Source organism: Asterias amurensis, chromosome 16, assembly GCF_032118995.1.
Source record: "Asterias amurensis chromosome 16, ASM3211899v1".
NCBI lineage: Eukaryota > Metazoa > Echinodermata > Asteroidea > Forcipulatida > Asteriidae > Asterias > Asterias amurensis.
Window position 1 is genome coordinate 2896322 of NC_092663.1, and position 14020 is coordinate 2910341.

Here is a 14020-nt window from a genome sequence, read left to right on the forward strand (position 1 = left end):
CATCTCACAACTTCGACGACCGATTGCGCTCAAATTTTTACTATTTCATACCGGGTATCGAACCCACACTCCGCTGCTGACAAAACCAGTGCGTGGATCCGTGAATTACACCAATCGGTCATGGCCACTGTATAAAAATAGACAATAAACCAATCTTGATTGAGAAATCTATTAGATCACTAATTAAATTCTATTCGGCAATCACTACTCTTCACCACATTCTTTTCCTTTTCAAACCAGCAGCCGTAGTGTACACGATGGATCGATCTGTGACTGTGTTTAAGCCAGTAGCCAACCGACCCTATAGAGACTCGCTAGTTGGCGTAAGGCATTTTCAATGAGGTTATAATGATTAATTTGTTGAGGTGTCAATAGGGAGTTATCTGTCCCCTAAAGATGAAGGCGAACTATTATTCAAAAGAAGACATTTGTGCACATTTTACTGTATGAGGTTGGGTGGCTAATGTGCAGCCAAGTTAAAAATTACAGTTAGGCCTATTTTGTCTGGGTACTGCACGCACGCCGTGTGATAGTCTTCGGACTAGCGCACGGCAAACCGATGCACTATCACACGGCAAACCGATGCACTATCACACGGCCGTCGTCTAGTAAAACTAAGACATATCATGTGACGCGATCTGAACCATTGAAAAGGCAGAATATTGGTACGGGGTGTTATAATTAAATTTAGTTTATCTGGAACCAGTTGAAAACCAGTTGAAAACCAGTTGACAACCATTGGGCGGAGCACTCTGAGTTTTGGTGCCCTCTCACTCCAAAATTTTCCCATTTTCCCTTCTCTTGCTACCTCCATGGTCTTGCAAAGAGTTAAATTTCAAACAATGATTTTGGCCAGTTTAGTCATACATTGTTCGTTTTTATTTTGGATGAGCCCTTACTCAGAAAAGCTTGTAGCTAATCTACCAAACACTCATACAATAACAAAAAGTGTAGTTGTCAATATTTGGTTCAATGAGGCTACTGAGTGACTTAGTTTTTCGCTGCTTGATGCGCCCCGTAGTATAGAATTGTCATCCTCAAAACAAAAATTCTTTATCTCTTTTTTTTTATAATTCCCCTTTTGAATTGATTTAGGATACAAAAAACATCCCCATTGAAAAGCACGACAGTGGCATTGTGATGTTGTACAGAACAAAATTGCGCCACGCCCACCGGTCTTTTTGATATAGCGCCCTCAAGTGACGTAATCTGCCGGCCACGTGTCCTGAGCATGCGCACGAAAACTTCTACATAAAACATGGCGACTCTCACAGACCATCGATAAGCAGAATTTACACGTAAGCCAAGATGTTTAAAAACCTGAAAAAGAAGATTGCAGATGATGTGGCGAAGTCCCCACTGAAGCCAAATCAACCTAGTAAAGATGTAGATCAGGTACGTGTAACAATGAGTGTTTTGGACTCCAGAATGCCCCGTATTCTACGACTAAAAAAAGAAAACAAAAACCGACAGCTGGACTTTTTGTTTAGCTTTGCTAAAATGTTGTCTGCTGAGCCAAGTTGCCCCGTCATGCCGATAGTGTAACCCGCCCATTAATTTCTTAAAGCTGTAGAGTGTTTTTTTTTTTTTTTTTTGCAGTTAAGGTTTCTCGCTCGGACAAGTCTTTTTGTGTATTGAACGGCACAGCTAGGTGTGACACTTTTTTTTTAAAGTGCAATGGGTGGGGGTGGGGTGAGTGGCATTGAATTTTGTTTTGTTCCTAAAAAAACCGACTGTCACCGGTCAGCAGAACAGTCAGGGAGGCACTTTTTTTTCCAAAGAGTTTACACAACTGATTATGGATTATTATTTTTGTTAATTCAACTAGCTTCATTTGTTAACATACTACTAACTACGTTACCCACCATACCTGTTTAACTTTTTAAAATAAAATTTAATAAAGAAAAAACTATTTCTTATAATAAAGGTGGGATGTCTTTTTTATTCTTTCAGTTTGAATTTGAGTTTAATCATTCCCCTTTTTTCAGATCAACCCAAAACAACATTTGGTTCTAACTATAATAAAAGAAAGCTTGGAAAATAAATAATTTGTACATGTAATTAGGCCTATAGACCATACACATGAAGTCATTTAAGTACGGCGCCCTCGCCTTCCTTGAGGTCAAAAGGAGGTTGTTCATTGGCCAGTCTATGTGCAATTCGATTGCTCGTCACGGTTTGACCTCAAAGATGACGGCTGGATGATATCAATGCATTGATTAAGGTCTATTCCTTCAACATGGAAGTTACGCCCATGATTTATAAAGGAAGTTTTGTCAAAGGTGAGGGGTTGTCTGTCACATTTTCTCTGCCAATTTGTAACTTTTACTTAATCATCCATGCAAACTTTTTTCCCATAATTTATGCAAAATCTAAATACATTCCAGGCTACATGTAGTATGGCTTCATGTACTTCTTTTTTGTACAGTTGCAGGCAACGTATAACAATCTGAATCACTGCACTTGAGGAATCACTGGACTTGAGATGGGAGGTCCATTGTTATTCTGCAGAGCGGTTGCACTAAATACCGGCAACTCACGACCCCTCACGACAGTTCACGACAAGAATTTTTAAATGCACTTTAACAGAACATTTAAACATAAGTCAACCGTTAAATATGTGCACAAGATTCATACATGCATCTAAATCGTCTTCAAACTAATGAAAAAAAAAATGTATTTTCAACTGTAAAAAATGTTTTTCCATGAGGTGGACAGACAGATTTCCCTGGTACACTGGCACGTCAGGAGATCAAATCCTGCTCTATCTAGCCTAGTGTTTTTTCTAAAACCCAAAATTGGTTACAAATGTCGTCAGTGTGTTTTTAACTAATCAAGTACCTTCTATTTTGTTATTTGTCTTCATGTACACAGGGAAAGACATCCAAACAGAGCGGAAATGCAGCATCTACCCCACCAAGAGACTCACTCAACTCCAGAAGACCTCAGGTTCATGTAGGTTCAAATATAAAGTGCATGGTCAGATCATTTTCTTTCCCCAAAAAACTTCAAACTTTCATACAAAACTTAAAACTTTCATTAAATAGCTTTTTGTTTAGTGGTTATTCCTTAAAAACATTGTTTGTACTCTGTTTTCATGAAGTATGGAAATAAATATCAGTTTGAATGAATGAATGAATGAAAAGTAGGTTGCACATGTATATTTTAGTAGCCAACACAGCAAATTGAAGGCGTTGTAACTTTAGACCATAGCAAAATTTAGACAAAATTTGATGGGCTAGTGTCAGGCTAACTTTCAATAGACCTTTATCATGGTGCAGCCATCTTGAATTCTAACCGTTGCTATCAATGTAACCAAACCGAGGCTGGAAGAACAAAATAGTCTGGCTCCTATTTGCAAAATGATTATTAGCATTCATTATTATTAGTCGATATAAGGAACATCACCCAAATAATAATAACGGTCTATACTGTGATGTTTTACATGTAGGTGGCAGAACCCCCAGCAGAACCCCGGCCACAAGATGCAACGGACGGTGGTTCGCAGGCTGAGAATGGTAACGGTGGGGGAGGCTCAGCGTCACCCCAGGACAGTCCCAGTGTGTCCATGTCATCAGCGCCAGAGGCTGAGCAAGCTGCTGCCATGCAGAGTCGGGCTGAAGGAGCGGAAATAACAAAGGTTTGTGGTCTATTTATTAATATAAAACACTGCAGCTGTTCAAAAGTAGACTCAAAACTCATTTTTTAATGAAAGAAAAAACATCCTTGTCACACGAAGTTGTGTGGGTTTAGATGGTTGATTTTGAGACCTCAAATTCTAAATCTGAGGTCTCAAAATCAAATTCTTGGAAAATTACTTTTCTCAAAAAATATGTCACTTCAGAGGGAGCCGTTTCTCACATGTTTTATACCATCAATCTCTCCCCATTACTCATCACCAAGTAAGGTTTTATGCTCATAATTATTTTGAGTAATTACCAATAGTGTTCACTGCCTTTAAGATGGTATTCCACTTGATAGCAAAGTTGTGAACACCTTATCAAGAATTTGTAAATCCTTGTATATTTTGAAGGAGAATGCCTTACCTCTATTGACCACGCCCAACAAGACCCCACCTCAGTCCACCAAGCACCAAGCCACGCCCGTACCAGAGAGCCCTCTCTTCCCTCAGTACCAGACCCCGGTCAAGAGCTTCCAGGCCCCATCGGACACCGAGAGCGAGATGGACGAGCCAGTCGTCAGTATGGACACCTTCAGTAAAGATGAACTCTTCCAGAAGTTTCGGAAGATGGAGCGTAGCTTGGCCAAATATAAGGGGAAATTCTCTGAGGTGAGTTCTGTACTGTTGAGTGTTGAACAACTCACGTTAACCGTTGGAGACCATAGCGACTGCAAGCAGCATGTACCAAAATGTCCAAATTGGCTACAAATGGCAGCAATATTTGACAGACTTTCAAAACAAAATCATATGTTCTGTTACTAATTAATATCCTGAAAGTAGCAGTGCGAAATAATCAACAGATTAGCTAACATCTGGGCATATGGTGATGATTAGAAATGAAGGGTTTCTTGTAATAGGTATTCACTTTGAACCCATTTCAGACAGGCGCTTTAGGGTTGCGCCGATTCAAATTATGAATTAAGTACGTGAAAAGTTTTGACGTCTGAAACAGTTCGGAGCGACTGGACGCGCGAGAAGTCGAAAGATCGACTGTTGCAGTCGTTCGGAATGACTCTGGAGCGCTTTGGTTTCAGAACGTCAAACTTGTCATCAGCCGGGCCAATGTAGATGTTACGTTAAGTTTGCCCGTCTGAAACAGTTGCTCCTAATCTATTTGGTTCGGCGCAACTCTGGAGCGCCTGTCTGTAAGAGACTCTATCAAGTTTCAAATACTGTTGATGGTGTAAGCAATTTTTTTCTGCTTAAAAAGTTTTTGCATCAGGCATTTTCGGGGTTGATCATTTATTTGACTTTGCAAATTAGTTATTTGTTCAGTAGTTATTCCAAACAAGCTTTTCCTGAAAGATGAAGGTTTGTTCATAAAAAAATGCGTGTTTTTTTGTCCACTTTTGTACAGCTGGTCAGAGGTTACAAGGATTTACAGAAAGATAATGACAAAATAAAGGTAAGTTCCGTAATGATCTACATTTTGACATGATATGTATACGTGTATTCCTTGCACCAGCATGTTCAAATGTAATGTACTGGAGTGTCGTCGCCAAGGGTTTAAGAGCACCGAAATCAAACTCTGGTGTTTCTAATCGGCAGAGTGTGGGTTTGAATCCCCAGCCATGACACTTGTGTCCTTTAAAAGCAAGACACATAACCATTGCTTCGTCCTTCGAAAGGGATGTAAAGCCGTTGGTCCCATGTGTTGTGTAAACGCATGTAAAAGAACCCAGTGCACTTATCGAAAGGAAAAAGGGTTCGCCCCGGTGTTCCTGGCAGGATTGGCAGCATATTGCACCACAGCACCTTGTAAACCATTACGTGGTGCTTAAGGATTAGGTCTTATATTTCAAACAGTGCCCTATCCTTGCAGTAAGAATACCTGGCGCTTTGTATCCTTTGGCAAAAGGCGCGTTATAAATACGATTATTATTATTACTCTGCTGATGTACTGGCAACAGCTGTACCAGATGTTGTTTTCGTCACACGTCATTTAACTTGTCAGTCTTAATGCAATACATATGCACATAAACTATATCATGGAAGACTTGTTGTAATCCAACCTCACAATATGGTTGGTCTTCAAAGACTGTATGTTCCAGAATATAATTTTCCTGACTACATTAAGTGTTAATGTATCACACGTTTTATCACTGTACGCTTATTCTACTTTTTTGCATCCCCGTGGAGACATCTTTTGTTCTTTTCGTTGTCCCTGTAGTGACGAGCCTCCCTTAGACTTTGCAAATAAAATTTCTGGTTGAGCAACACTGTCTTTAGAATTCCCCTTAAATGTATACACTTTGTTTTTGATTTTCTGCTTTTTCGCAGTCTTTATCAGGTATAGTGAATATGAAATCAGTTTGTATGTACACAATGTACGTTCCGTTGACATTGCACACACAAAAGTGCAGAAAGCTATGAGAATGATATTAAATCAATGTTATTTTCCATGTTAATGAATGTGGATTGGGTTTTCAGTCCGTAAAGGCAGTGGACCCTATTGGTAAATACTCAAAATAATTATCAGCATAAAACCTTATTGGTAACGAGTCATGGAGAGAGGTTGATAGTGTAAAACAATGTGAGAATTGGCTCCCTCTGAAGTGACGTAGTTTTCGAGAAAGAAGTAATTTTCCATGAATTTGATTTCGAGACCTCAAGTTTAGAATTTGAGGTTTCGAAATCAAGCATCTGAAAGCACACAACTTCGTGTGACAAGGGTGTTTTTTTCTTTCATAGTTTTCTCGCAACTCCGATGAGCAATCGAGCTCAAATTTTCACAGGTTTGTTATTTTGTGCATCTTGTTAATAATACTTGGTGAGAAGACTCGTAATCAAGAAAAGATTAATGATGATATTTATTTTGAGTAATTACCAATAGTGTCCACTGCCTTTAATACACTTAACAATGCTTATTCAGTACTTCATGCCATATTTTGTCTCCATATCCTATCATCACATCTTCATTCATTCATTATTTCAGGGCATCATGGCCCAGAGCCAAGACAAAGCACTGCGGAGAATCTCAGAACTTAAGGAGGTAAAAAGACAATGTTTCCCCCAGGGTTTAACAAATGAAGCTCTGGTGTTTCTGATCACCAGAGTGTGGGTTTGAAATCCTGTTCATGAAACTTGGATATTAAAGTTTCATAACCATCCTGCATCACTCTCTAAATAATTTATTACCTTAAAAAAAATCGATCTGATAAATGATTCCATGCTTGAGTCGTTTCTCAGATTTCTCAGGGTCGGGGATCCTTTGTATATGCTGCGACCAGAGATGAGGTTGGTACCATTTGTCACCTCACCCGGCGTTGATGGATTTGATGTCTCGTGACAATTCTGTTTTTGCTGTTTTCTCAAAAAGTTTACACAGTATTCAGCTGAACTTTCATATGTGTCTGTTATAAAGTCTAAAACTAATATCAATCCGCCCATAAGCTCTTATCCACAAATGAACAGCGCCCTCTAACGTCAAAATAGATATACTTTTTTAATAGTGCCCTCTAGCGGCGGAAAAACTATTCGAATATCCGGTTAATTTTGGATAGTTGGCCAGTGGTATCCGAATATCAAAATTTCACTATTCGCCCAGCACTAGCTACCACAAACCTCACCTGAGCATACTCCCACCAGTCAAAGTTTAAAATCCTACTCGTATTTGGTAGAGAAACTTGGCAGTCATTTGTATGCTGATATCAATAATTGTTTGTTTTTCCAGGCGGCCGATCTTGACCGTCAAGCCAAAGCCCACCTTGAAGAAGCCTTCCGGATGCAGCTGGATGAAAAAGATGAAATCATTGGCGTCCTTCAGACTCAGGTATGAACACCTTGAAAAAAAAAAACCAGTTCTATCTGAATACAAAACAGAAAACAAATAATTAAAAAACTCCTATGATTATTTATAGTTGACTGCAAGAAGAAATGCTGAAAAAAGTCATGTGCAATAAAAAATCACCTACAAAAAACAAACTAAAAAACCAACAGCATCAACAACAATATAAAGTGTAAGAAAGAAATGTCTTAACATGGAAACACAGTATCAACTGTGCAAGTCTCACACATATTTTAAGTTTGACATATTACACATCTTTTGATGACAGTTTTTATACTTTTGTTTTAACCTTGACAGCCCCTGTACAACTTGTTGTGTATGTCTAAAGATTTAAAATAAATATAAATAAAATGTTTCCGGTGCTTGTAAAAAAAACCAGAGTTCTTATAGAAGACTTGATTTCGTAGAAAAATATAGTCTTCATTTGACTTGTTTTCTTATTTTTCGATATTCATGAGGCTTTCACAGTCTATTGGCAATATGTATATTTTTAAAAAGATTATTTTGATATTTCTCCTCGTGTCACAAAGGTCGGTCTCCTCAAGAAGGGAATTGTACCAAATGAGTTGAAAGCCAAAGGTGAGAGCACAGAGGAGACTGGGAGCTCTGCATCAGTGGAGTCAAGCAACACACTCAAGGAGAAGGTAAAGAAATTGTTCTCCTTTCTTTTTAAGACACTGGACACCTTTGGTAGGACACCTTTGGTAGTTGTCAAAGACCAGTCTTCTCACTTGGTGTATCTCACTGCATGCATAAACATACCTGTGAAAATTTGGTTGTCAATTGGTCGTCAAAGTTGCAAGATAATAATGAAAGATTAAACACCCTTGTCACACGAAGTTGTGTGCTTTCAGAGGCTTGATTTTGAGACCTCAAAATCTAATTCTGAGGTCTCGAAATCAAATTCGTTGAAAATTATTTCTTTGGTAAAAATTACGATACTTCCGAAGGAGCGGTTCCTCACAATGTTTTGAACTATCAACCTCTCCCCATTACTCGTAATCAAGAAAGGTTTTATGATGATAATTATTTTAAAGGTTTTATGATGATAATTATTTTGAGTAACTACCAAAAGTGTTTAAAAAGATTCTAGGCAGAGTGGAGAAGTTTTGGCATGCACAATGAAGTATTGACTGACAAAAACATAGCAATAAGCTTTTTGTTTCACTCGAAAAGTGGTGTTTACTTGCCCGTAGCAGTTTTTACTAGACAATGTAAGCCGGGCTAGTGTTAAGGCTCGGTCACACTGGTCTCGATAACGAGAACGATAACGTTAACATGAAGAATGCACGCCCGTAATTGGTTGAATGAGCGTGGGCCGATTCTTCGTTGAGCAATTCAACCAATAGAATGCGTTCTCTTTGCATCACGATCCTTACCGCTTTCGTTTAATAGCGCTGCAGTGTGACTCAGCCTTTAAGGGTAGAAATCTCTACGATCTTTGATGTTAAATTTCTTACTCTACCAGGTTAAGAGACTGGAGGGACTTCTAAGCAAGTGCAAAGACACGATCCGTAACAACAAGGAGAAATCTAGCAATCTTGCAGCAGAGAAAGATGCTCTCAAGAAACAACTGGAGGAACTCAAGGTACTTGTAATTTTTGTTTACACTCGGACCCACACTCTGATGCTGATAACACTAGTTTGGTTCCCTTCGGCTATTACGCCCCACATTGAGCAGTTGGTTGAGCACTTCACCTCACCTATCTTCATATGTATTTGAAGTGTGAGACCAACTCCCTTGCGTAGCTACATGTAATGGTTTACAACCTTCTGTGGCGCAATATGCTGCCGATCAAACCCGGAACACCGTAGCAAATCCCTTCTCAGTGCACTGGTTTTTTTTACGTGCATTACACAACACATCAAAGGCTTTACCCTTCATCCAAAGGACACAGCAATAATGGTTAAAGGCAGTGGACACTATTGGTAATTACTCAAAATAATTATCAGCCTAAAACCTTTCTTGGTGACGAGTAATTGGGAGAGGTTGATGGTATAAAACTCGGCGAGAAACGGCTCCCTCTGAAGTGCCATAGTTTTCGAGAAAAAAGTAATTTTCCACGAATTTGATTTCGAAACCTCAGATTTAGAAATTGAGGTCTCGAAATCAAGCATCTAATCGCACACAACTTAGTGTGACAAGGGTGTTTTTTTCTTTCATTATTATCTCGCAAGTTCGATGACCGATTGAACTAAAATTTTCACAGGTTTGTTATTTTATGCAAATGTTGAGATACACCAACTGTGAAGGCTAGTCTTTGACAATTACCAATAGTGTCCACTGCCTTTAAGTCGCTTGCTTAAAGACACAAGTGTCATGACCGAGACTCAACCCCACACTCTGCTGATCAGAAACACTAGAGCTTGAGTCCGGTGCTCTTAACTGTTTGACTTTGACTCCCCCCATCTTTTGGGTCAAGACCGAAACTCAACCCCCACACTCTGCTGAACAGAAACACTAGAGCTTGAGTCCGGTGCTCTTAGCTGTTCGGCTACGACACCCCACATCTTTTGGGTCGTGCAAGCAACAGCGGTTATGTTTTTTGCTGAAGGACACAAGTGTCAAGACCACTCTGCTTAACGGAAACTCCAGAGCTGGAGTCCATCTTTCGGCCATGTCACGTGTACAAGGCCATGACACTTGTATGATGCAAGCTAATGCTCTACTGATTGTTGTTTATCTCACAGGAACAGCACTTGACAGAGCAGAAGAAGTTCTCGGAGCAGCTGAGCCAAGCCAAGAAGCTCCTGGACCAAGCCGGTGAAGAGAAAGCCATCTCCATCGCAGAGACCAAACAACAGATGCACTCTGAGCTGCTCAAGAGCCAAGATGAAGGGGCGCAGCTTAGAGAGAGAGCAAAGGAGGCGGGACAGGAGAGGGATGAGTTGAAGCAGAGACTAGGAGATGCCGAGAAAACAGGTAAGCTGGAAAAGTATTATTTTTTTAAATAAATCTCCTTCATTGCAGAGATATTTCATATCTCAATCAGTGAAATTGTGTTTTATATAAGTATTGTTTGAAGCTTTGCAAGGTGTGGGTAAATAAATAGTAAACTGCCGGGTATAACCATGTTCACTATGTTCATCGGGGATGAAGAATATAGTTTGGTAACTGTGTGAACTCGGTACTTTCCTCCATACCCGCTGCTACGGATTCAAACTGCCTCTAGCCATCGGGCTAGCTTGAAGGTCTGGTGGGAAGACATCTGCTCTAACAATACAAAGTTCGTGGGTTCGAATCCCACCCGAGGGATTTGCCTGTGGAGTTTTTTTCACAGAACTCTGGAAAGTGCTTAGTATACAGTGCTTAGTACACAGGTGTGAGGGTAAAAAACTGTAAAGGAAAAATTAAAATAAGCGTAAAGAAGAAGAAAGCTCGGATCCAGCAATGTGTATTTTGAATCGCATGGTTGAGCTTGATCTGTAGAATGTTGATCTTGAAGTTGATTTTGAACTGTCTTGAAACGTTTTCATGAATAAATTTGTATCCTCAAAAGACATGACACGGTGAAAGTTCCTTTGAATGAATGATTCATCCCTCAGGCGTGCCTGCCTCTCCCAGCCCCTCCCCTTCCCCGATCGGGCGAGGTTCCTTCTTCCCCTCCGATACTACCCAGTCTTCAGATTCACACAAAGCCAGGCGCCTGCAACAAATCAGAGAAGCTAGAAAGACAGGTTAGGACCCCCTATCCTGCTCGTTTTCTTGCAAGGTGGTCCTGTCTCTTTCCACGCACTCACTCACATGCGCTTCGCTTGATGCTGAAAATATTTAGCAGCCAGGTACAACAAAGAAAGATTTTCTTATCATCAGTGTTGAAGAAAGTAACACTGCTCTCACTCTGTGGTGGAACAAACTATTTGGGAGTTTGATTTGAACCACGTCTGGTACACTGCCTTACTGACAGTGATAAGTTACTGCTTAAATGTGAATTCCTCAGACTATAGAGACAGTTGCTGTGTCAAGTGGTTCAGGGCAAGCTTTTGTATAGCAACCTCCAGGGCTAAATTTCATACAGCTGCTTAAGCACAAGAAGAAGCTAAGCACAACAAAATTATTGCTAGAATAAGGTTACCAGCCAAAATACCATGTCACATGTATAATCTGTGACTGGTATCCTGCATATTTTTGCTAATCAGAAATTATTTAAGCAGTATTTTCTGCTTGTTTTTATAAGTGATCTATACAACTAAACCTTCAAATTGTGCACACATAAAGCTATGTTAGTGTCATGTGGCAAATCTACAAGAAATTTTCACTATGATTGGAAACAGCATAGATTCGGAGCTCTCAAAGTTTTGCCCAATTAGTCACTTTCTGTGTGGCCCCCTGTTCCTTTGTTTTGTGTTGGGAATGCATGCTGACCTTTGGGGAATGCATGTGAATTGTGTCTGAAGATCTTACCAACAGCTAAACTTGGTAGAACTTGCACAAGGGTATATACGTAAGCACCAAGCTGGCCATAGCCAATCTCTCTCATACAATGTATTGGTTTAATGTCTATGATTTTGAATTGCACAAATGAATCAATTCAGTAACGAGACAACAATAAAACAAAGGATTCGTACTGCCTCTAGCTACCAAGCAATCTTGGAAGTCTAGTTGATGTGACATCTGTTCTAGAATTGCAAGGGTCATGTGCCTATGATGAATACACAGAGCTTACACATATCAGTGCGAACAAACAAAATACAAGATGACAATACTTATTCTAGTCATTGTGAAGTCTGTGGTTAGTTTTGTAGGATTCAGACCTGCAACCTTATGATTGTGAGTCTGCGGTCTTCAGTGGACAAAACATTAAATTGTATTGTTTGATGCACAATTTGTTCACCCAGTTCTAGAGTTACGTCAGCAGCTCGAGTCGACAGAGAACCGTGGCGAGGAGGAGAGAACGAATCTTGCCCAGGAGCTGTCTAGAGGAAAGCAGGCTGTCATCTCTCTCATGCAGGTATGTCTCTCATTTCATTTATCAGTTGTGGTTGTGTTTGGATAAGAAATTACATTGAGATAACAGGTGTGAGTTGGCATAGACAAAAGGGGTGTATTATTTTGGCCTCTTTCTGTAATGAAGTTTTCCTCTAATAAGCCAAGGACTCTCTTACGAGCAAAATGTTTTTTCTATGTACATAAAAAGACTGCAACAAAATATTTATTTTTGTCTCACTTTTGCTCGCCTCTAGATGTAGGTTATCTTTTGGCCCATAAATGTGGTATTGCCCATACGTATATTAGGGTATGGAAGGTTTTGATGATTATTTTTGTTATTTAACAAATGCGTGTTAGCACAGTATACTCAGCACTTTCCTTAGTCCTTTGAAAAAATACTATCGGCATATTACTCGGTGGGATTCACACCCATGATACATGTTATTCTAGAGTAGTGTCTTACCAACTAGACTACTGAGATTGCCCGGTAGCACAGGGCAGTTCAAATCCAATGTTTTTGCAGCGGGTACCGCAACGATACGGTTTTTACCCATATACACTGATGTGTGTTAGCACTGTATACTCAGTACTTTCCCGAGTTCTATGAAAGAAACATCACCGGCATGTTAGTCGTGTCGATTCGAACCCGCGACCCTTGCAATTCTAGAGTAGCTTCTTACCAACTAGACTACCGAGGTTGCCTGGTAGCTAGAGGCAGTTCGAATCCTATGTTATGGCAGCGGGTATCGCACCTAATAGAAGGAGGTTTTGATTATTTCAGGAGGAGAAGGAGGCAATGAGGAGAGAGCTAGAAAAGGAAAAGACTGACGTTGAGTCCGAGAGGAACTCTTACTGGGAGGGAATCCTCAAACAGAAACAGCAGGAAAATGAAGAACTCTTATCAAACAAGGTATAATAAACATGGTGTATTTTGCATTCCAGAAATGAAGTCCAATTGAATTTATTTTATTAATGTTTTTAATCAGAGATTGCATGGGGCACTTTGTCACGTACTCATAGGACTGAAAACGGGGTTACGCCCTCTACAGTCTCTGAAGTTGGAGGCATGTTGGGTATCATCCACTTGGAGCCAGGCTTGTAGAGCAGAATGCACTGATTTCCCAAATTTTTACGAATCAATTATGGTTAAGTGCCTTGCTCAGGGGCACAAGTATCATGACTGGATATCTGACTGTCAATATGTATGACAAGACCAGAGTTTGGGTGCTGTGGTCTAGACTGCTCATCCACGACATTCCAACTGATTTGGTGACATAACCCTTTTTCAAGAATCATAAAAAAACATATTTGTCAGACCTTGTGAGAAGACTGGTATTTGACAATTACCAATAGTGTCCAGTGTCTTTAAGTTGGTGAGAATTTCGTTGTTCACACTGAAACACGTGAAAAATACGAAGTGTGTTTGCGTTTTGCTTTAGGAGAAGGAGTTCCAGTTGATGATGCAGCGTAGGGAGGAGGAGCAGAAGAGGTTCCTGAAGGAGAAGGAATCTGAGATGATGATGGCCATCGAGGAGAGAGAATTACAGAAGATGGCCGCTGTTAGCGCTCAAGACAGTCAGAAGGATGAACTTCAACGTGTCATTGATGCTATGACAACGGT

At 40.0% G+C, this 14020-nt stretch overlaps 1 protein-coding gene across 5 annotated transcripts in view; it reads left to right on the forward strand.

Moving 5' to 3' along the window:
* The first annotated feature begins 1218 nt into the window (after nucleotides 1-1218).
* The window catches only part of LOC139949291 (uncharacterized), a 38982-nt gene continuing 26180 nt past the window's right edge, over nucleotides 1219-14020 (forward strand). For 3 of the 5 annotated variants that reach the window (XM_071947700.1, XM_071947702.1, XM_071947701.1), the window contains exons 1-13: nucleotides 1219-1395; nucleotides 2875-2955; nucleotides 3452-3640; nucleotides 4034-4291; nucleotides 5040-5087; nucleotides 6618-6674; nucleotides 7356-7454; nucleotides 8000-8113; nucleotides 8938-9057; nucleotides 10161-10392; nucleotides 12309-12421; nucleotides 13181-13309; nucleotides 13839-14018. In XM_071947700.1, coding sequence (XP_071803801.1) covers nucleotides 1309-1395; nucleotides 2875-2955; nucleotides 3452-3640; nucleotides 4034-4291; nucleotides 5040-5087; nucleotides 6618-6674; nucleotides 7356-7454; nucleotides 8000-8113; nucleotides 8938-9057; nucleotides 10161-10392; nucleotides 12309-12421; nucleotides 13181-13309; nucleotides 13839-14018 — 1707 coding nt within the window. In that variant the 5' untranslated portion in view covers nucleotides 1219-1308. The remainder of the gene's footprint in view (nucleotides 1396-2874; nucleotides 2956-3451; nucleotides 3641-4033; nucleotides 4292-5039; nucleotides 5088-6617; nucleotides 6675-7355; nucleotides 7455-7999; nucleotides 8114-8937; nucleotides 9058-10160; nucleotides 10393-12308; nucleotides 12422-13180; nucleotides 13310-13838; nucleotides 14019-14020) is intronic. The other 2 variants (XM_071947699.1, XM_071947703.1) reach the window with 1 other exon arrangement.